Source organism: Aethalodelphis obliquidens, unplaced genomic scaffold (assembly GCF_003676395.1).
Source record: "Aethalodelphis obliquidens isolate GAN/ISIS:26980383/991018 unplaced genomic scaffold, ASM367639v1 scaffold5, whole genome shotgun sequence".
Classification (NCBI taxonomy): Eukaryota; Metazoa; Chordata; class Mammalia; order Artiodactyla; family Delphinidae; genus Aethalodelphis; species Aethalodelphis obliquidens.
The window spans coordinates 681,873-704,662 of record NW_020837949.1 but is presented as its reverse complement, the minus strand read 5'-3'; the positions used below and the strand labels follow the sequence as shown (position 1 = coordinate 704,662).

General features: G+C 58.1%; 1 protein-coding gene across 2 annotated transcripts in view; it reads right to left on the bottom strand.

Moving 5' to 3' along the window:
* The window catches only part of PTPRN2 (protein tyrosine phosphatase receptor type N2), a 687,992-nt gene that overhangs the window by 409,199 nt on the left and 256,003 nt on the right, over window positions 1-22,790 (bottom strand). For both annotated transcript variants that reach the window (XM_027101365.1, XM_027101366.1), the window contains exons 7-10: window positions 18,571-18,789; window positions 16,934-16,974; window positions 15,504-15,883; window positions 2,072-2,158 (exon numbers count right to left, since the gene is read on the bottom strand). In XM_027101365.1, coding sequence (XP_026957166.1) covers window positions 2,072-2,158; window positions 15,504-15,883; window positions 16,934-16,974; window positions 18,571-18,789 — 727 coding nt within the window. The remainder of the gene's footprint in view (window positions 1-2,071; window positions 2,159-15,503; window positions 15,884-16,933; window positions 16,975-18,570; window positions 18,790-22,790) is intronic.

Genomic DNA, 22,790 nt, shown 5'->3' with positions numbered 1-22,790 from the left:
AGAGAGGGGTGCCAGGCAGGCTAGGCAGCGTCCCCTGAAGGCCCCAGGCCCGAGCCCCCCCACTGGAGCCCCCCAGGACTGACGCCACTTCCCACAACTCCCTTTCCTCTCCAACCCTCCCTCAAACGCTCCCGTGGCAGCAGTGGGGGGGCGCGCAGCCCCGGCCTCCATCCCATCTGGAAGGTTTCTAAGAAACAAGGGGCGGCAGGCGGGCAGCAAAGGGCACGTCTCCAGGAAACAGCCCGGGGCTGGGACCTCTGCCTTCCGTCTGCTGCCTGGTCACCACGGAGGGTTTTGCTCACGGAAGATGATGAAGGTTCAGTGAACACAGCCCCGCGGGGGCCTAAGGAGTCCCACCCTAGAGCTCATTCGGGTGATTACTTCTGAGGTGCGAGGACGGCCTCCCAGCGCTGCAGGCCGCCAGCTGCTCCTGGAAGCTCCGGTCTCGGGACCCCTCTGCCTGGTACTTGAGGCCCTTAGAGTTCTCGCACGAGGTTCTTGCCTTTGACGAAGGAGGCACCCACTCCCTCCCTCCCTCCCGCCCTCAGCCCTGGGCCACATTCAATGTCCCCTCTACAGAGGGAGGGGTGCAGTGTCACTGGGGGCCGTCTGGGGTGCCAGACCCGCCTGTGCCATCACTCATTCCGTCATGCGTGTTCCGTCATGCGTGTTCCATCATGTGTGTGTTCCGTCATGTGTGTGTTCCGTCATGTGTGTGTGTAACACGCACCCACGCCGTGCGTTCAGCGTGCCAGGCGTGCCTATGCAGACGTGCAGCAGGGACCCCTGGACCTGAGCTGGGTTCTCAGTGGCCAAGCCCGTGGGGACCCCGTGGTGTGTGCAGCCCAGGGGAGTTGCCCACGGGAGCCAGGAACAGGGCAGGAAGCTCCAGGGACCCCCTCCTCCTCTTTGAAGGGAACAGTCAGAACCTCCGGGTCAGGCCGTCTGTCCTGCTTACTGGGCCACGTGGAGACCATGACAGGGCCGAAGGGCCTGTGGAAGTGGCCACGGGCAGCAGGAACGGCACCCCGCTGGGCTGCGTGAGGCCCTCCCACTCCAGGGCCTGAGTCTGATGACCAAACCCTCCTGGAGGTCCTGCACACCGGAGCAGTGCCGGACGCACAGCCAATCAATGCGATTTGACAGAGGACAGCTGTAACGGACCCTTGATGTTACAGGTGGGAATACAAGTGGCTTCGGGGGCCCGCGTGCGGCTGAACGGAACAGACATGGACCCTCTGCCAGCGGGTGACTCATCTCGCACCCGCCCCTCCCGCCGCCCCTCCCACCGCCCCTCCCGCTCCGAGGCCACGGCCCGTCACCGGAGACCTCAGCAGCCTCACGGCACTTGGGCTCCACCTGGGTCCCCTGTAGTTCGTTCTCCGGGCGGCTGGAAAGGCGCCTTCCTGGAGAACATCTGCGGTGGCTCCAGCACTGGGACCAAGGCCACCTGGGCTCCGGGCCGGGCTCCCACGGCCGCATGACCCTCCCATGTGGACGTCCCCCCCGTGGGTGGGGTCTCCTGCCCCAGGTTCCTCCCTCTTGGCCTCATCCCTCTGTTCGCGGGGACGGGACGGAAGGCGCCTGACCTTCTCTGGCTCTGTCTACGTGTCCACCTCTGCTGGCAGCTCAGCTCCCCAGAGCAGGAACCCTGCCTGCTCTCCACTCCACCCGGGCACTGAGCGCTCGGTAAACATCTGTGTAGCGATAACCGTCCCCGTGGACCACCACGTGCGCAGAGCTGTCAGAAGAGCCTCATTAGCTGAGGGCCCAGCCCCGAGGCCCTGGCTCGCCTGCGGGGGCCAGGCCGTCCTGACGGTCTAGAGCCTCCTGGGTGGTTCCTGGCGCAGCGGGGAGACCTGAAGCCTGGGGCAGGGTGCTTTCAGGGGACTGTGGTCCTTCTGATGATGCTCGGGTTTCAGCTGCTCTTAGAGAAACAGACTGAGCCCCGCTGGGCCTTTCCTTCCTCTTCTTCCCTCACCAGTTTCTCTGTGACACAATTAACGAAGCCCACAAGCGCACGGTGGACCCACCAGACGGAGAAGACGCCCAGGGCCCCGCCCACACTCACGCGATGTCCGAGAAGACGCCCGCCGGCATGTCCAGGAGACGCGCCACGTCCTCCAGCACCTCCGTCCCCTTCTCTGGGCTCAGCGGGCTGCGGGGAGAGCACAGGGTTACGCGGCGGGCTTGTCGCACCCGAGGAGCAGGGACCCCCGCAGCCCACCCTCCCACCCTGCCCTGCTCGGAGAACTGCTCCGGCTGTACCCGTCACATCAGGGCTGGGCTGCAGCCACCCGGGAGCAGAGGCCTCCAAGCCGTGATGAACCACCTGCATTTTCCAGCAAGAAGACCAACACCACAATGCGAATGGGGTTGTCAGGGGAGCGTGATGGGCCCAGGAGCCAGCAACTGGCTCATCTCAGCGGGGAGCGGGGGAGAGCGGGGTGGAGGTGGGAGAGGAGGGCGGAGGCCGGGAAGCCAAGTTCAGGAGGGGCGTCAAACGTGCGGAGGGAACGCATGTGTTTAAGTGGATTCGGATCCATTTCTAAAATGAGTTATGCGCCAGTGAGGATACTGAAAAGTCACACTTTTAAGGATGGCAGGACAGCGCAGCAGCAGCGACTCCCCAAAGGGGCTCACGTGCCACAGCATGGAGCCTCGGACCCCCAGCAAGGCCAGCGTCCCCAGGGGGCACCTCCAGCAGCGCATGTGACTCAGGTCCCTGAGCCCAGCCTGTCTCGCACCCCAGGCGCTGCCCGTGAAAGCCCGTCAGAGCCCTTCAGAGGAGAACTCGCCTGCGGTTACGTGAGCACTGTCGACAGCTGGGGTTTCCGTCCCAGCCTATCGTTCATTCATTCATTCAGCAAATGTGCAAGAAAGCCACTGGGTGCCGGGCGCTGTCCGGGAAATTCAGCAACAGACACTGAGCTGCTTCTTGGGGTTTACATCCAAGTGGGGACACAAGCAGCAAAGTCACCAACAAGGGAAAGGGCCTGTGTCGTTGGGGGCTGAACTGTGTCACCGAAAACACACACCTTCACGTCGTAAACCCGGAACCTCAGAATGTGGCCTCACGCGGAAACAGGGTCCGTGAGGTCATCAGGTGGTCCCTCATCCACCACCGCTGGGGTCCCCGTGGCAAGAGGAGGTGGGGACACAGACACGCCCGGGGGATGACCGCGAGGACCCAGGTGCCACGCCCGCTTGCCCCTCCCGTCCCCCACAGAGGGCGGCACCGTGTGAGTGGAAGGCGGTGAACATGCAGGGGGTGCCCGATGGGCTGTCCCAGGACCGCGTGACTCCAAGAGACAGCGGGGGCGCAGGGCACGAGAAGGAACCAAGGGGGTCCCAGAGGCGGGGGCCGTGGAGGTGGGCGCGGGGCAGGCCCTGCAGCCTGCCGAGACGGTTCAGGTGTGCGGGCAGGAGGGACCAGCAGGTGAGCGAGACCACGGGCGAGCGGGACGCCTCGGTAAGGGCGGAGGCAGAATCCCGCGCAGACGCGTCGACAAGGGCTGTGACGTCGGCTGGCGTCAGGGGAGGGCTCCAGACGCCTCTGCGCCCCGAGGAGATGCAGAGAAGCAGGCGCAGCGACGAGACTGGGGGCGACTGCTCCGAGATTCCCAGGCTGACCGCCGCGTCCCTCGGAGGACGCTGTCACCCAGCGGAGGAAGCGCTCGGGAGGCTGCGATCAGCGAGTCCCACCGCGAGCTGGCGGCAGGGCTGGGCCGGGAGGCACGCCGCCCACCGCGGCGCCTCGCGCTACGCCCACCTCTTCCCTGGGGGGAGACGGGCCGCCAGCCCAGCGGAGCTGGAATGTGCTCTCTGGGTGGGGACACCGGTTGCTGCCAGCGGCGCCACTTTTACTGACTGTGCCAGGCCCGCTCGCCACACCCCTGCTGGGGACTCCAAACCCTCTGCAACCTCCAAGCCGTTCTTCCGAAGGTGAGGAAGGAGAGGTCGGTCCCGGTCTGCAACTGAGGGGCTGCCCCCCACCCCCATCCTGCTTCCTGAGTAAGTAGCCCTCAGGGCTGGGGACCCTCCCATCAAGGGTGGACGAGTCCCCCAACCCTCCCAAACACGCTCTCCAGAGGCTTTCACGTCATGAGGTTTTAAAATGTTTTTAAAGAGGTGTGTGTGCATGTGGTGCAGACACGGGCCCTTCTACCCCGTCCCCTCACTCACGGAATCCCAGGGACACCTCTCAGAGCTGGCATCTCAGCCCCAACAGGAGGTCAGCTGCCAACTGGGAAAGGAATCCACGCGGAACCCTGGTGTCTGCCTCATCGCTGCCTGCCAGGAGCTGCAGGTCAGGTCCGTCTGTTCCTCAGCCAGCCTGGTGCTCGAGCACGTCTGCATCTACATGAAGTCTGCTGGGACCCCGAGCTCCGCGCGGGGACAGCTCCTTGCGGGCACCTGTGCCCTGGTGACGGGGCACGGGTCTCGAGGGAGCCATCCGGTGCTGACCACAGCGCCAGCTCAGTGCGCAGGAGAAATACCGCCACATCAGAGAGGGACGAGTCCCACAGCCCGGCGTCAGCAAGACAGGGCCCTGTCCCCCCTCCCCGGCTTCTGGCCACTAAGCAGCCCCACCAGCTCTCACCCCTAAGGCCACGAGCTCCTTCCTTTCCCCGAACCTCCCTCTGCACGTTGACTCCAAGCCACCCAGCACACCACTTATTTTCAAAGGTCTCTGAGGATTTTGCGCATTTCGGTCCTGTCTGTCCGCGAGCTGCAGGCTTGCGGAGGGCGTGACCAGCTCTTATCTTTTCCTTTCTCTCCAAAGTCCAGACACAAACCAACTTCCCTACCAGGCTGCTACGAGATTCCACGAACCCCGTTTCCTAGCTTGTCTTCAACAAGGGGTAACGTAAGGAGATGCGGAGTCCGGCGCCTCCGTCGTGGATGTCAGGCCCACCGTGAGCCTCCTGGCCCTACCTTCTTCCACCCTCACAGCCCAGAAACTGAACATTTTCCTCCATTGCGAGATTATCTAAAACAGCCTTGAAGATAATGATGAGGTTCGCCAGCCCAGAATGTTCTCAGTGGCCGGCTCGCTCTCCAAGGAGACACCTCGATGACCGGAGCCGCGCGGTGACCCCGTCAGCCCCTCCCGTCTCGCTGTCACGGCTCCGGCAGGCAGATGGCTCAGGACAACAGCGGCTCCGTTCTCGTGCAAGTCGGACAAACGAGAGGTGCTGACTGCACTCAAAACGAGCAGCAGTTGTTTCTGTTTTATTTTTAAACTATGTGGCCGTCAGCTGTCATGTCATGGTCTGAGCTTCCTCAGAAAGCAGTTGGGGTTCATTTCAAAAATCAATGGACGGATACAGCATATGCAATTTCAGGGGCTCACCTATGACAGCTGCCACCCTGATTACCTGGACGCCCAGCGCCGCCTGGAAGAGAGAGATGGGGGTGCTTTTAGCAGCTCGAGGTCAGAGCCGGCAGCGGCCGGGGGTCCCCTGCCTGCCCGGTTGTCAGCGGCAGGAAGGATTTCCTGTCGACAGCTGGGCCGGTCCTCCTCACTCTGAAGCCACACGTTCCTGCTGTTCAACCGCGTTAAACAAGGCTGCTGCCGGAGCTACTAAGTCAGCAGAACAGGCGAAATGGACTGCGTCTGCGTCCTGACCTCGACGGAAGCCCGCTGAGGGGCACCCGCGCCCCGCTCTCAGGAGAGCCTGATGGCCACACGCACAGCCCCACGATGGCCGCGGTGTCCTGAGTCACTGCTGGACTAGCGGAAGGGGCCAAAATGAGGAGGTGATGAGGGAGTTTCGGAGGCCGCTCTGAAAATAAAGACTAGTGAAAACGGCGTAAGGGGCAGAAAGCTTAGGACCAGTGCAGACTTCTGGAAGGCGTCCCTCCGCCCTCGGCCGTGCGTGACTCCACGGAAATTCTCTCATTCACTGCTCACAACAGACCTGGGAGGAAGGTCCCATATTAACCTCACTTGAGAGAGGTGGAAACTGAGACTCAGGAAATTAAATCCCTTGCCCAAGATCGTGCTAGTAAATCCCCAAAGAAAGATGGAAACGGAAAATGTCAAGTTAACGCTGGGATGTCGGCTTCCCGACTGCTGCACCTCTGCCTGGATCTTAGCCCAACCAGACGGAAGAGCGTCTGCACCTGTAACCTCTCCAGGTCTTATTTTTCCAAGTGCTATCATCTCTTACTTACGAGACGCATGAAACCAAGCAGAGAACGGGATGCAGCGACGGGGCCGGATGCCCCGCCAGCCCCACGCTCGCGTCTAGGACTCTGCATCCAGGAGCCGACCGCGCTTCCGCTGCTTCACTTCCTCACTGCGGACATCTCACTATTTATTTGAAAATTCACCGAAGGCTGGGAAGCAAATGAGTGATGGATCACAAAATGAAAACGAGTCAACCTTGATACAACGTTTTTTGAGATGATACTTGAAATCAATGAACAAAATGAGATTTTCACGGGATTCACCGATTAATCCAGTTATCCGCACCCATCACTACAACACATAATGATGCTTCTCTTTTTAAATCATCCTATAAGGTAGTTAAAATTTTTGCTAACCCACAGGAATTCTCCCCGATGCAGAGAAGTGACGCTTCTGATGAGGACAATCCTGCTGGCGTCACAGTGATTCAAGTTCCCAACTCCCGTCTGGCGCCACTGTCCTCCCTGCAGGAGTCGAATGAAGGCCCCGTTTTTCAGAGCGTGAGTGAGTGAGCCTATGACAATCTGGGCAGACACACTGAGCTCCTGTGAGGGCGGAGCTCCCGGCATCGCAGAGCACAGGCAAATTCACCTCGAGTCTCTGCCAACCCCGAATTACTCTTATTAAAACCTGCTAACAACCTGCTAACAACCATCAACTCTTCACAGGTAAATCATAAATAGATTAAAAACTGTTGTATGCTAACAACTTAGCATTTTTTAACATCAAGATGAGACTGTGCGTCTCAACATAAATATATTCAAAATTTTAACAAATATGTTCTCCATAAGATATTTGAATAAATATATTCTCCAAAACAATTTTATTCTCCAGGAAAAAAAAATTTGCCAACCGCTTAATACAAATCTAAGTATACAACGTCTTAGAGTGTCACCTTTATAAAAAGTGCATTGACGTCAAAAACATAAAAATGTAAAGCTTTTGTATGCAAAGTGAAGCTGCTATCCACTTAAAAGGGACTTGTAAAGAGAAGATGTTTCATGTAAGCCTCATGGTAACCACAGAGCAAGTCAACAGTAGCACAACCTAAGGGAAAAAGCTTTCAGCTTTTCACCGTTGAGTGTGACGCTACCTGTGGGTTTGTCATACGTGGCCTTTTTACGTTGAGGTATGTTCCCGCTATGCCCGCTTTGTTGAGAATTTTTATCATAAAAGGAAGTTGAATTTTGTCAAATGCTTTTTCTACATCTCTTGAGATGGTCATTCTCATCTGCTTCCAAGACATTCCATGCAGCCCAGACACGCCGTGTGTCCCATACAGCGGAGCGCAGATCAGGGTCCGGGAGGAGTGGGGGGCGGGAGGGACCATCTCCTCCCGGGAGCCCCTCTCGTGACTCTCCTCCCTGCCCCTCCTGCGGCCCTAACCTCCAGTGGCACCCACTCGTGGGGACCCTCCACCGAGCCCCCTCGGGACACACGGCCTCCGTCAGCGCAGCCCCGCAGCGAGAAGCAGCGGGTGGCCCTCTGCTGGCTCCCCCGTCCCACCCCCGGGCCCCGGAGGCTGACCCCAGACCTCGCCAGGGCGGACTCCTCACCCCAGCAGTCGTGGTGCAACTGCCGCGCTAGATTTCCGTCCAGCCGAGGTCACAGCACAGACGATGCCCGCGGCACAGAGGGCGAGGCGGGCACGGTGCTGACGGCCAGCATGCCCACTGGCCGGTCTCCTCCGTCCACCGCAGGTCCCCTTATCCCTCCTCCACGGGCAGCAGAGGATCCAGCAGAGCGGACCCTGACCTCGCCACCCACCCCTGGCGCCTGCAGGGCCGTCCTACGTCTGCTGGGGAAGACCTCACCGCTCACTGCCCGTCCTCCAGCCTCATCTCAGCCCCTGAGGTGCCCACGCGCCTCCTGACGCAGGCGGGGCCTTTGCTTGTGCCGCGCCAGCCACCCGCCCCCGCAGAGTTCCAAGCAGGGGCCCTGCAAGCTCATCTGAAGCCTGTAACCAACTCCGACGTAACCAGTATCCACAGCTAGCGTTCTAGTAAAGCTTTCAAGTCATCGTTCTACGTAAGCCTATCTGCCTCAACCGAGTCTCCTCTCTGGATACTTTTTTTTTTTTTTTTTCCAGTTTTCCTTTTCCCTCTGGCTTCATTATTCACTTGCAGACTTACTACTATTTTGACAGCAGGGCAAATCTCATCTTTTCATATTTTTCTCCCTCTTTCCTAGTCCTTCATACGTAGGAGTGGAATTTAAACTGCTTAACTTCTGACAGATTCAAGTCTTGGCCCATTTATAACACAGCTGAGACACTTTGCAAAAAATCAATTGCAGGTGTTAGGGTGTGAGGGTCTGTGGGGATCACTGTGGAATTTCAGGGCATCACTGAAGACAAAAAGCTAAGCTTCCCCGACGATTATGGAAATCCAACAGCAAAGCAGCTGGGGGGCTGCGTAGATACAGTTATGGATGTAGATGTAAATGATACAGATGTAGGTATAGATATATAGGTGTAGGTATAGATATATAGGTGTAGGTGTAGGTTAGGTGTAGCTGTAGATGTAGACAGACAGATACAGACACAAATAGATGACGCAGATGTGAGATGTACAGAGGTACAGACGTAGGTATAGGTATGAGTGCAGGTGTACCTGTAGGTGCAGACATGCAGACACAGATATGGACGTAGATAGAGATAAATGTAGGCGTAGGGGTAGATGTCGGTACACAGATATAGCTGACACAGACCTAAGCAGACGACACAGATGCAGGTGTACAGACACAGGTATCCGCGCAGGTGCAGCTGCAGACACGTACACACAGGTACAGGTCTTCATGGCTAAACAAGAGCAGGGTCCCCACGTCACCAGACGCTCCTACGTTCCGCACTCCCAGGCTGGGCTGTAGAACCAGCCGGTAGGAGTCGGGCTCTAAGGACAGCCATGCGGCGGACAGAGGCTGGAGGGCCAGGCTTCCCTCCCCGCCCGGCCCCGCCCACCAACAACACATCTCGCCCTTTGCTGCAGCAGAAGGATCCCATGCGGGAAGGGGGCTCACAGTCAGAGACCATAAGGGTCCCCTGGCACCATCGTCCCTTCTGGCACCTCTGGGCAGCCAGACGTGGCCAAGCTGACCTGGAAGGCGTTGGGCCAGAGAGGCACTGAAACTGTTTTCAACACCCATCACATTTGCACCTTTATGGCATTTTCTCATTTCGTCCACCACCACGGTTAGAGGCCAGGCAAACGTGAGATATCCTCCAGGTCTAGAATTCCAGCCAAGAGCAGACGTCAAACTCCAGCACGGCTCTATAACCTCAGCAGACGTGAGCCAACAAGCTAATAAACGAAAACAAAGTTCTGACACTGATGTGACAACTGGAAATTTGAACACAGACTACATATTTGACGATATTAAGGGATTTGGAGTCCTTTGTAGGTGTGACGTGGCATTACGGTATGTTAAAAAGAAAGAATCCCTCTATTTTAAAGATATTTCATGAAATGCTTCTAAGACAGTATAACTGGGATTTGTTTCAAAGGAGGAGAGCTGGAAGTAGGTGGGGTGTGACCGGCCTGGGCTGTCTGGGTTGCCGGGCCTGGGTCAGTATCTTGCTCTTGTGTGTGTTCAAAATTCTGCACAGGGAAGAGCAAACACAGATCTGCTGCCTCGTGAAAAATACGAAACTGACAGCCCGGGAAGCCTCTCGGACGGGGGCCCCGGGGCTGCATCTCGGCACCCAGGACGCCCAGGCCCTTGAGCTGAGGCCGTGGGGACACCGCCCAGGCCCCTGGAGCGCGGCCACCGGCAGGTTATCCTCGAGACCCCCAGGCTCCCTTAGATCATCACTGAGGATGCAGATGTAGGGCTTTCTCAGCAGAACCTCTGTTTAGAGGCAAAAGCCTTGCCACTGGCGCTTTTGAAGACTCAACTCTGTGACTTGGATTTCTGTTACCATCGGAGCCTCAAACTGCCTCGGGAAGGACTCTCACATCAGCTACAACCATCTTCCTAGCATTTACGCACAGCCCGCCCCCAGCGGGCTGATCCTCGAGCGGAGGCCTCAGCTCCCGGAAGTCCCTCCTCACCCTGTCACTTACTCCCCCAGCACCCCCAGTGCCTGTCTGGCACTGGGGGTCCAAGACGGACAGAGCAGCCGCCACAAGAAGCATGATGTCTGCGTGAAGGCATGGTCTGCAGCTAAGTAAACAGATCCAGAGGGGCTCCACAGAGAAGCCCAGCCCAGCCCACCTGAGGAGTGAGTGTTTTCCCGTAGAGATTCAGAGCCATGAACATGAGAGCCCGGGAGTGGCTGGAGGGCGGGGTCCTGAGGTGACAGCAGCCGGGTGGACGGGTGAGGGCCTCGAGCCGGGGAGCCTGCGTGATCTTACAGCAGCACTGGGGCTACATCAGGAAGGGAGGGACGCGTGCGGGGAAAGCAGGTGGGGGACTGCAGAGGGTGCGAGGGGGAAGGAAAGCACCGCAGGCCACCAGCGCCTTTGGAGGAGCCAGGCGCCAGGGGCTGGGACGCAGCTGAGCAACTGCTGGTGCGGCCCCTGCTCGAAGCGGAAGAACCCCACAGGGTGTGTCATTCCACCTCCAGGTAAGGTTCTGAGGGGAGGGCGGCGCCCTGGAGGAGGGACCCTGACCAAGGAGAGCTGCCTGGAGGAGGTGGCATCTGAGCGTGCTGGGCCAGGAGCAAACCCAAGGCCTCCTGTCAGGACCCCTCACGTTCCAGAGCGGAAAGGAAGCAGGCTGGGGAGGGAAATGGAGCTGCAGGGCCCAGGCCTGGGCAAGGCCGTCGTCGTCGGGGACAGAATGACACGGTCACGTTTAGGTTACGGAGCGCTCTCCTGAGGGGGAAGTTTGGAGGGGATGCGGGGAGACCTGGGAGGGGTCCTGCAGGGGCAAGGCTGGCGTGGAAACGGCAGCGTCAGCGTGGGCAGAGCCTCCAGGACAGGAGAGGAGCCGGTCAGCTGGGGGCGGGGAGGGAGGTACCTCACCCCAGGTGACGGCAGAGGAAGCGGGCGGGGGTGGGCTGAGCGCCGTCCCTGGGCTCCTGCAACCAGTACGAGGAGAGCGACGTGGAGAGAGCTGGGTCGGGGTGAGACGTTTACAGGTAAAGATCTGTTTCGAGCTGTGACACGGGATCGCGGGTGTGGGGACCCACCCGGCTAACACTGCTTACGCCTCCATTAACAACACAGACACCCCGGGGTGTCTGAATCTCACAGCCTACTTTTGTACTTTCCTCAGCTGAATTTCAAAACAACCCACCAAGCTGAACAGAGATATGTCTGACTGCCTCAGGGGAAAAATTACACCGTGTTACGTCTGGATCTCTTTCCTTTTGTGAGCACCTCCTGTGTCTCAGTCATTGTGGGTCCTCGACACTCGTCCCATTTCACAGCTGGGGCGCCAAGTCCAGAAGGGCCAGCAGGAAACAGACAAGGCAGAACTGGGCCACCCTCTGGGGCCTGAAGACCACTGTTCACCGTTCTTCTCACTGACAGTTCCCAGAACTACCAACTATGCAGTCAAGAATTTTCGATTTGGGATATTTTTTGTTTCTTTTTCTTACCATTTTTTAATACACAAAGAATGATTATTTTCACTCCTTACGGCATCCCCCCGCCCCCGCCAATCTTAAGTGATAGTAAACCCATCAAACCGAAGCCCGTCTTTTAAAGACAAACAAACGAAAGGACGGATGGTGTCGTGGGAGGGCTGTCCAGGAAGGTTCCGCACAGAGATGCGGCCACGCCTGAACACGTCATCGAGACACGGCCTGAGAGTGGCGCCGAGTAACTACAGTCTGCGCTGCCACCGTATACACAGAACCGCCCCCCGACATTCTGGAGGGAGAAACCGCAGAGATGGGCAGGACCCACTCCTGGCTGCCCACGAGCACAGAAGCAGCCACGTGAGCTCTGAGGGGCTGCTCGGGCGGGGCGGGGCGGGGTGGAGGGTGGAGGGAGACCAGGGCTGGACACCCCCCTCCCGCGGCTGAGCGGAGCCCCCCTTCCCGCCCCCCCCCCCCCGCCCGGCTGCCAGCGCTGGCGGCTCTCCCACTGTGGTGAGGGGTGGCGGAGGGCGGGCAGGCTTCCCCGAGGGCTCGAGCGGCAGGTGTCTGAGAGGAGAAGGACGGCACCCGGCCCGGCAGGGCAGCCTGGTGCACAGGCCTGGGGCGGCACACGCTCCCGAGGCCTTGCCCAAAGGGGCCCCTTCTTCCAGACTCCACTGCCCAGGCCCTACCCTTGCCCGGAGGAGGGAGGGCGCAGCGCGGCCCGACGCCCCTGGGCGCCCTCCTGACAGCCTCCCCCGACCCACAGCCTTTGCTCCGCTTCTCGCCGGGGGCAGCCTCCCCGCGGCGAGCGCTGCAGCTGACGCCCCGATCTGGTGAGCGCGCCCCCCCATGCGTTCCCGCGCCGCCGCCGCCACGACCCGGGTCATCTGCCGCTGTGGGATTCCCACCCCGAGGCGGCCTCCGCGGCCTCTGCACTGAGCCCCAGGGGGCAGCCACCAGTGGGACCCGGGCTTCGCCCCACCTTGGGGGCTCCAGGTGATCCGTGAGGGCGCGGGGGCCGCGGCACGTGCTCACGCAAACTCGGTCTGCGCGGCTCGGACGACCCCTGTACAGGAACAGGTCCCTGCAGGACACGAGGGCTCGTCTCCTTAGGGGGGCGTCCCTGCCCAGCACACCTCATAGCTCCCAGGTTTTCAGCTGTAAAAGCGGCTTGGCCTCTACTGACGGGTGAGCGTCCCCTCTGCTTCACATGCAGCCTCCGTCCCGTGGTCACTTCCTGCCAACCTAACTTGAAATTACGTTTAAATCGTCCTCGGAGGACCTGGGATGGCTGCCCTGCCCTTCACGCGTCTTGAATAATCCATCCAGTTTGTAGAGAGGATGAAAATGCAAGTGGCAAAGGATTAAACGACAGCCCCGCCCACCAGGAAATGGACGCGCGAGGCCAGCCGCGCCATGCCTGCCAACGTCAGGGAGGAGACGGCACGCTCCTCCTCCTTTCAGGAAGAACCAAGCAACTAAAATAAAGAGAAGAAAAGAACAGTGTCGGATTCCGGTCAGTAAATAGTTGATCCATTAAGGCTTAAACTGAGATCTGGGGAAATCTTGCCCCCGAGAATCCCAAGTTACCAGTTACTCTGACAACAGAGGCAGAAGCCTCCGTCCGTCCGTGGAGGGAGGGTGGGAGACGTTTCTGGAGCAGGTCTCCCCTGTGACACACAGGGAGTTCTGGACATAAGGCTGTCGGCTGCACCACAGAGCTTCCATCCGACAGAAACAGCAAAAGAGAAGACGGGAAATCGGCCAAGATAAGATAATGATCCTTTTCTTTAACCCGCGCTTGTAGCAGGTAAGCGTCCAGGCCCCAAAGCTGAGGCCAAGGAAAAGCCCTCAGGAAAAGGAACTCTGGACGCAGAGAAGAAACGCTCAGAAGTGGCTTCGCGTTACAGGAAAGTCAGCAAGAACAGGAGGAGACACCCGACGAGATGGGTCTCCCTCCATCCAGGTGTCGTCCACTCACGCTGGGTTTCCTGTGATGCTGAGAACGGTAGGCCTGGATGGTCCTGCTCTAAAGTTCATCATCCTCTGTTCTCCGTTGTTCACGCAGACTCGAAAAGTCTTCCCAATGATCAGAATCCTTTCCCAGCACTTCCATGGGGCCTCGGTCTCCTGTGTGCGCAGCTAAGCCCCAGGCCCCAGACAGGAGCAGCCCTGTACCCTGCGCCGGGGACCAGCCCTCCTGGTCCGGGCATCAGGACATCCTGGCGGGAGGAAAGGTGCTCAGAGCAGCTGCACAGGGGTCCCTCCATTGACCACGCACACACACACAACACAGAGATGCACACACACACACACACACACAGGAACACGTACATACTACACACACATGCACAGACACACGTATGCACAAACGCATACACACATGCACACACACAACCACACACAGACACATACATCCCACACACAACACATACATGTGCACCCGTGTATACATACATGCACACATACACAAATATACACAGCCATGTGCACACAACACAGATACACACAGACACACACACAGAAACATACAATACACATACACGTCACACACACACACACACACGAGAGCAATGTCTGCTGAGAAAGGGAAAACCCACGGCACAGGTCAGACCGGGCAGCAGGCTGCTGGAAGGGTCTGACGCAACAGCACCATCCAGGCCCCCGTGCGCGCTGGGTCACGTGTGACTCTGACACACCCAGCGGGAGTTCCAGTTCTGAGCAAAGGGGCTCAAGGCAGACAGGGTGCGAGGAACACGGCCCGGAGATGTGGAGGCCGGAACGGGCAGGCGCATCTTCATGAAAAGGCTGGAGAAACGAGGCGTCAGTGCTGCAGAAGCCTCCAAACCCAGGCGAGACACCACCTTCAGCTTCACGGGGCCTTGACACAGCGTCTGGGTTTGCCGTGTGCGGTGCAGCGACGGTGAACGCGCGCGGAGGCGAGAGCGCAGAGGCCGCGGAGTCAGCAGGAGAGACGGTTCCCGCTCTGACGGAGCCCCTCCCCACGGGGAGTAACCACTGAAGCACACTCGACGCCTGACCAGAGGCACAGGATGATGCAGAAGCAAAACCGCGGGTGGACGTGTGCGCACACCTGCACACGCACCAGCGCACACCTGCACACACACGCACGCCTGTGCGTGCAGCCAGACACACGTGTTTTCCCTTGGAATCCCCACTTCCATTCCTTGAAGGAAACGCACCGTTACGAAGCGTCAAACGTCAGGTTCATTAGTGAGATGACCTGAAGAACAAGGCCGACCACCTGTCACTTGCTGGGCACGTGACATTGATTCTGTCCCTTGTTGCGCTCAGCGCAAAATTAAGGAGAGGACAGAACACTCCATGGTGGGCGGCACGTTTTTCCCTCGGAAGAGTGACTCATACCCTAGTATACGGACGACTTGAAGCTTCTGGAGTTCTAGCCAATGTGGGCTGCCCGGGGCGCCCCTTGCACCGCCCATCCTGCCTGAGACACCCCGGCTCCAGCTCCAACAGGCACCCTGTGGCCTGAGCTGCAGGTGATGGCGCCAGGACCAAGGAGCCAGGCAGGGCTTTGTTTGGGGTTTATTTGGTGGAGAATCACCCTGAAGCTCGGGTTCCCGGTCCAGAACACGGAGTCAGGGGGACGGCTGGTTCCTGGCTGCCCTCCCACACCTGCAAGACTAGGGATGCCCACCCTCCACCTCCAGGTGAAGATGGGGAAAAATATGAAAGCGTTTCCCCAGCCTGCGCAGGGCCAGGATCTCACCCACAGAGAGATGAAAAGCTCCCACTCACTCGTTTTCCGTCACAATGTAGCCGTACTCCTCCTGGGGAGGTTGGACTTCCAGCCGCAGGCCTGGGCCGGGGGGTCCCCGGGCCCCGGCGCCGGGGCGCTGGTCCTCCTGCGGGGCCGCCGGAGCCCAGAGCTGCGATGCCCCAAGTCCGCCCGGCCCCGGCTCCGGGTGCAGCGGCCTTTGCAGCAGCTCCTTGGAGTAGGTCTGACTCTTTATGTTCTCCACCCCAACGCGATCCTCCTCTGAAGATGGGGAGGCCTCAGGGTCCTCCGATTTCTTGATCTCCGTCTTGAAAGACCCGGCAAGATGGGGGGCTCCAGGCAGGAATGGAGACCCAGGACCCTGCAGGAGGTCCCCGAGTTTGACGCCCAAACGGCTGACCTGGCAGAAAGGAAACCAGCCTAAGAATGTGCCCCAAGTCACAGAGAGGCATCAGCACCAGACTCTCGGGGGAGCGGGCACTGGCGTACGTGAGCCTGGGGCGGGAGTGGGCCACACGGGGCAAATTCGGCGTCCGGCCGAATGCATGTCGTCTGGAGAGCCCAAGCTCTGCTGGCCTCTCCCTCTGCGTCCCAAATTAGAAACGTGTCCCTAGACCCCATGGCTCCCTCTGCAACTCGGACAGCCGAACCCTCCACTTTTTATTTCTGATGGACATGTCAAAGAATTGTTGGTGTTTGCTTCACCACGTGCTAACAGGCACTGAACCAGGAACCACTAACATAATCTGACAAGAGAAGTACTAACCAGAAATTCTTCTTTTCCACCCACAAAATAGAGTTTCGTAGAACCACATCACTGCCATTGCTTATGAACTGATTTTCTGCCTCCTTAAGACTAATACAAATGAGCAAAAGTTCTCCAACAGGGAAAACCAACACAGCGCTCCGTGGGTGGACGTGTGCGCACACCTGCACACGCATCAGCCCCTTCCAGACCCCTCTGGCCCAGCACACTGTCGAGGGGCCCCTTGGCAACGACAGAGGAGCAGTGGTCTCCCCACCCCCCCAGTTACTAGGGAGCGTGGGGCGTGTGGCTGGCACAGCCGGGGAACTGAAGTCTCATGGACTTAATTTTAACGGGTTTAAGTTCAAGCAGCCACACATGGCTGGTGGCTCCACCATGGACAGCGCCGTGGCTGTACATGGTCCAGAGCCTGTGAACGTCCGTTAAATGAGCCTCAGAAACCAGGCCACGCGGGACGACCTCAACGACACAAAGTGGGTGTGAAGTCTTATCAGGCGGTGTTGTCCTCCCATTTCCCTGGGTGGGTGGGGGGTGGTTCTGAGGAATATTAATTTGAGATTATGAGGGTTTTTCTATCTTTTTCTGGAAAAAATTTTTTTTGTATTTCACGTACGTTCCCAAACTATGGACAAGAAAACTAACGCGACTCTGGGTTTCACAGGACCCGAACACGCCCCATCTTACCTCCTGGTAAAATCCTGCACCGCCGTCTCGCACTCTGTTATCTGTGAAAGACACGAGCTCATCAAAATCCTGGCCCAACATATATACACTAGCAAAGGTAAGGCAGATAGCTAGTGGGAAGCAGCCGCATAGCACAGGGAGATCAGCTCAGTGCTTTGTGACCACCTAGAGGGGTGGGACGGGGAGGGTGGGAGGGAGGGAGACGCAAGAGGGAAGAGATATGGGAACACATGTATATGTATAACTGATTCACTTTGTTATAAAGCAGAAACTAACACGCCATTGTAAAGCAATTATACTCCAATAAAGATGAGAAAAAAAAAATTCCGGTCCAGCATGTCAGCACAAAGGTCACAGGACATACAGGGTGGCCACCGAGTAGGTCAGGCACAGTGAAGCTGGCCTCATTCCCACGACAACGAAAGCCTCCGCTTACAGTACAGAGGTGGCGCTCCGTAAAGTCCACGACAGAGGAGGGCTGACACACTAACTCAGACACGAAGTCAGTCAGTCAGTCGCGATGCCAGTTCCAGGGAGCCACGTATTATCCTCAGGTAGCTCAGAGCAGAAAGAGCCGCTGGGCCAGGCGCAGCGCGCAGTTACAGAAAGGAAAGTGAAGCGTCGACCCACACACCTCATGCCGAGATGCCTCCAGACTGGGTACTTTCCCGTGGTGGCCACTCCTCTGAAGACACACGCAGGAGTCGGGGTGGCTCCTGTGCTCCTGCAGACACTCCCAGCCCCGGACAGGGACCAGCTCGTCCGAGTAGCAGCCCAGCATCTTTTCCTGCATCGGTCAAGCCACGCTTCCAGCTTCCAGGCAAGCCTCGTCCCAGCCCACAGAGGAGGGCGAGACATGCACCTTCCACCTGGCATGCTCCTGGGTGCCTACTGTGTGCAGCGCACTGCGTTACATGCTTCAATGTAGCTTCCGCAACTCTGAGAAGCGGTCAGGCGGGGAGACAGGGCCTGCCCTGCTCGGCCCTCGCACAAGGCTCCCTGGCGGCTGTTAGTGGGTGCATGTATGTGAGTGGGTTGGGGTGTGTGAGCGTGTGTGAGTGTGAATGTTGGGATGTGTGTGAGTGTGCATGTGCCGGGGTGTGAGTGTGTCTCTGTGTGTGTGTGTGTGTGTGAGTGCATGTGCCGGGGTGTGAGTGTATCTCTGTGTGTGTGTGTGAGTGTGTGAGCATGCATGCGCCGGGGTGTGAGCGTGTCTGTGTGTGTGTGTGTCAGTGTGCGCCAGTGGGCGTGTGCCAGGGGGTGGGGATCTCTGCTTTCTCCCTGGAGCAGCCCCAGAGGCTGGTGTGGCCTCAAGCAGACATTTGAATGAACCTCTTTCACTTTATTATTCAAATGTTTGCCTCCATGTTGTACTCGCTCACACAGTCCGGACAAAACCTCTTTCTCTCCTGTTTTTGCTCACCCGGAACCTCACCCGGAGGCATCACAGCCCCCTCCTCCACAGAGCAATTCGCCCTTCAGCGTACGTGCTCTGGAAGGCTCAGCCTGCGGAGGAGGCTTTCAGAGGCAAAAGTTCAGACAGACACAAATCGTTAACATGAATCCCACCTCGCAGCAGAAAGAATGCAGCCCAGCGCACCATGCGCACACGCGGCGAGCGGCCGGGAGGCACTCACCTGGCACGCCGTCTCTGTGGCGCACGGCCCCCGAGCGGCCCGCCTGGCCTCTCGGCCCTCCGCCGCCTCTCCCGGCGCCGTCCTGCTCCCCTTCCGCGCGCCCGCCTGGCATCGCGCTCGCTATCGCACGGCCTGCCTCGGCCACATCGAGGGCGCTCAGACCCTCCACGCTGCCTGGGCGCTCCCGCAGGTCCTTCAGCAGAGCCTGAACACGTGCCCCTAGACGGCACACACGAAACAGACAAACCGAGACAAGGGACAGCGTTAGAACAAGGACACAAGGATGCAGATGGGTGGCAACGGTGAGCGCAGCAGAGGGACGGGAGCAAAAAAGGGCCAAATGGAATTCTGCAAGTGAAGCGTTCAGTATTTGAAATTTAAAAGCTCCCTGGATGGGCTTAACCGCAGATTGGATGATGGAGAACAAAGAGCTGGTGAATTTGAGGACAAACAATGGAAACGATTCTCATCCGTGGAACAGGGAGAAAGGACTGGCCACACCTTGGCAACGTGGTACAGCTTCCGGCGCCACGAGTGTGACTGGGTCTGAGAGGGAAAGGAGAGAGAGAAGGGGACAAAGAAAAGAAAACAACCTCCACAAATGCCCTGAAATCGGTGAAGAGCATTAACTCAGAGATTCGAGGCACTCGGAGAGCCACACGACGGCCGCTCCCAGCCGAGCTCACAAGGCCGCACAGAGAACCGAGGTGGAGGAGACGCTAAATCGGCCAGAGGCGGGGCCAGGACGGCGGTGCCCCAGGACACACCCAGCGCCCTGTAAGCACGACATACGTGACATGATACACAAGTACACACTGGATCATTTACATATGAGGATGCATCTGAACCACTAAAAGAAAAGGTGTCTAATTCAGAAGTCTAGATTACACAGCAAAAATATCCTTCAGACGTGAGAGTGGAAGAAAGACATTTTCATATTATTGAAAAGAAAAGAGTTACGATGGTCCCTCACCCTGGACCTGCAGTGCAGGAGATGCTAGGAAAAGCTCTGCTGGCTGGAGAGCAGTGGGGTGGCCCGGAGTCCCCCACAAGGTTTGCTGCAGGGTGGTGACAGCCCCGGCCTTGATTCCGTGTCAACCAGGAGCTCCTGAGGCTCTGACCTCTGGGCCTCGCCGGTCCCGGAGAGACTGACGTTCCCGGGGCCGCCCACATGTACAGACAGCAGACGCTGCTTCCAAATGCCAACCAACCAACCCAGAGCCCCGCCCCGCCCCCAGGCGACTGGCCCCCTGCCCTGCGCACCCCGGGCCCGGGTCCCAACAACTAGGGGCTGCCCCTCTGCCCCGGAGCCGCTGACGTTATTCACACCAGCCGGTGCTGCCTCGCCTGCTCCTTCCTGCAAACCCACAGAAAGGCCCTGCCTACAGCTCCCCTCCCTCTGCCCCGTCACCAGCCTGGTGCTTCCCCGGGTGGCCCCCGCCTCTGGGAAACAACCTTTTTCACGATAACCCTCTCCTGATCTGTTGGTCTCACCACACCTGAACGGTAATAAAACCTGCACTTTGAAACAGCTTCCCGTGGAAGGAAATGCAGACGGATGACTTCCCTGTGGCTGCTGCCTCCGTGGTCCTTGACCCCGACCTGAGCCCCTGGGGAGGGCACTGCCCCCCTGCATCCCCACCTCCCCCTGCATCCCTCCCCCCACAGCCCCGTAGACACGTTTAGGGACCAAACGCTTGCCTTCCAGCAGTGAACCTGGAAAAATATTTCTCACTTCCTCATAAACAGAAACATTGTAGAAACAGAGAAGCAAGCCTGACCCAGACCAGGGCAGGAGGCTGAAGGCTTGAGGGACCCCAACCCCACACAGCGTCAGAATTCCTGCTTCTCTGGGACGACAAAGGGCACAGGTTGCTTCGTAGAAAAGAGAAAAACTAAGGTAGAGTAAACAGTAAGAGAAACAACACCTAGCTGTTTATTAAGCCTCTAGCATTATAGACACATCAACTTTCAGTGGTCTGTACTGTCGCAGCCATGGCCTAAAAGGTGAGGAAACGCAATGCCCTGCAACTAGAGGCCGAGGCTTGGCCCCTGCAGGCGTGGTCCCTGCCAGGGGCCACAGCATGGCAGGACTCACCATGGCGTCCCAGGACACCGACCAAGGCAAAGGAAATGGATCAGTACATTTACGAGACGTTTTTTAACAAGTGTTGAATCCAAAATGTGTTTCTGCGGAACGCAAACTTAACCAGGAAATTCAGCTGGGGAGAACGCTCCATTCCCCAGGGCCTTGGTTCACCGAGGATCTGCTCCTGTTCTCCGCTGGACCATCCTCAACGCAGAGCTGTGTCCCTCCTAACAAGGGTCCAAGGTGGACTCCCTGCCCCGACTGGGCCCTGCGAGGATGTTTCACCACCTCGCGGTTAAGCCCCTGAGTCACACTGTTGGCCGGTTTCAAGGGGTCCAGAACATGTCCTTCTAAGAGTCCACTTTCTCTCCGATTCCAGATTTAGGAACAGGACCAGTGGGATTACTGCGCTAGAACCGTCATGCGAATGGGGGCACACGGGTGTCAGGGTGACAGTTCAGACCCTGGGTAGCAAGTCGCCGCAGACCGAACTGTGGCTGAAGCAGGCGGACTCTCCTGGGCACGGCCTGGCCTGTGGGCGGCCGGGTCCGCATCTGCTGACGCCCTGGTGCTGTCCTCTGTGCAGGGGGCCAGGGCCTGTCGCCGCCCTGTGACCTTTTTGCCCACACACGCCCCTCCCCCCAGCTGCTCTCAGGCTGCCTGGGTGGGAGACACACATTCCAGGTCACGAGGGAGGTGGATAATCAGTGAGGGATTCAGGCCTCCCAGAGGGTCTCAAACCTAAACGGCAGAGCTCAAGAGCAGGAACTCTCCTCCCACCCTTCGTTCTTTCCTTCCTTCCACAAATGTTCGCTGCACGTTTTCTGTGCTCAGCTACCTGTCAAGGTGCAGGAATAATGCAGTTAGCAAAGCACTTGCTTCCACGGAACGTTCATCTATAGTAGAAGAAACAAAATAAACAATTAAAAACAAACACATACAATGTCTGGTGGTGACGGGGCTGTGGGAACAATAATGCAGAGCGTGGAGGATGGGGCAGTGGGGAGGGACGATGCTGCGTTAGACAGGATTGTCGGAGAAAAGCTCAGAGACCCAAAGAAGGGAAGTCCTGAGCCCAGGGACTATCTTAAGGAAACGCTCTGCGGGCAGAGGACACAGCAAGCGCAAAGGCCCTGGGGCAGGAGCACTGGAAGGAAGGAAGGCGGCCAGAGTGGGTGACCTGGAGCGGCCAGAGTGGGTGACCTGGAGCAACAAGTGGGGCGTGAAAGTCGGGGGCACTTTACAGGGTCTCAGACCATGAAAAGGACCTGGATTTTTGCTGAGTGGGATGAGAAGCCCTTGCTGGGTTTTGAGCAGTGAGTCGTCATCTGGTTTACAATTTTAAGAGGCCTGCAGGCTTGAGACAAGGTCAGAGCCGGGAGGCCGGAGGCGGCTCCTGCAGGAACCCAGCTGGGGATGGCGGTGCAGCAGGCAGAGCTGGCGGGAGCCTATGTGTTTCTATGGCAGGTCCAGATGGACCGGATGTGAGGTTCAGGGGACGGAACAGAGCCCAGGTGGGTGACAACAGACAGCAAAGCTGGAGGAGCTGTGTGAGGTCAGCTCCCAACGTTGGGGGAGCCTGGGCAGGGGTGGAGGCTCTCGGCAGCCCCTCAAAGCATCCCACAGGGCGATGTTTTGTTTTATGCAACCCAGGGCAGGAAGGATGTTGGTCAAACACAGGGCAAGTCAGAAATCCTAAAAGACCCACCACAAACAGGGGGTCACGATCTGGACAAAGTGTGCTCTGCAGCCAGCCACACCCAGGCTCCAGTCTCGGGGTCTGTCTGTGTAGATGGGTCAGTAACTCCCACTTGAAGGGGTTATTGAGAAAACGAAATCAAATGTTTAGACTGTCTACCACGTCTAATAACCAAATAGCTAAGGGGAAGTTGTGCCCCTCCTCCAATAATCTGTGCTGACATTTAATGACTCAGAGAAACCCTCCCTACAGTTACCTCATGTCCTTTCCCTTAACTTCCCTCAGCTCTATTCTCCTTATTTGGAGGGAAGAGCAGAAACAGACCTGCAGCGTGAAAACACTCACGTTCTTTAAGATAAAGACCAGAGAACGGGGGCCTCTCTAACTATAATAAGACACATCCATCTTCAAAATGGTATCATAAAATATAAT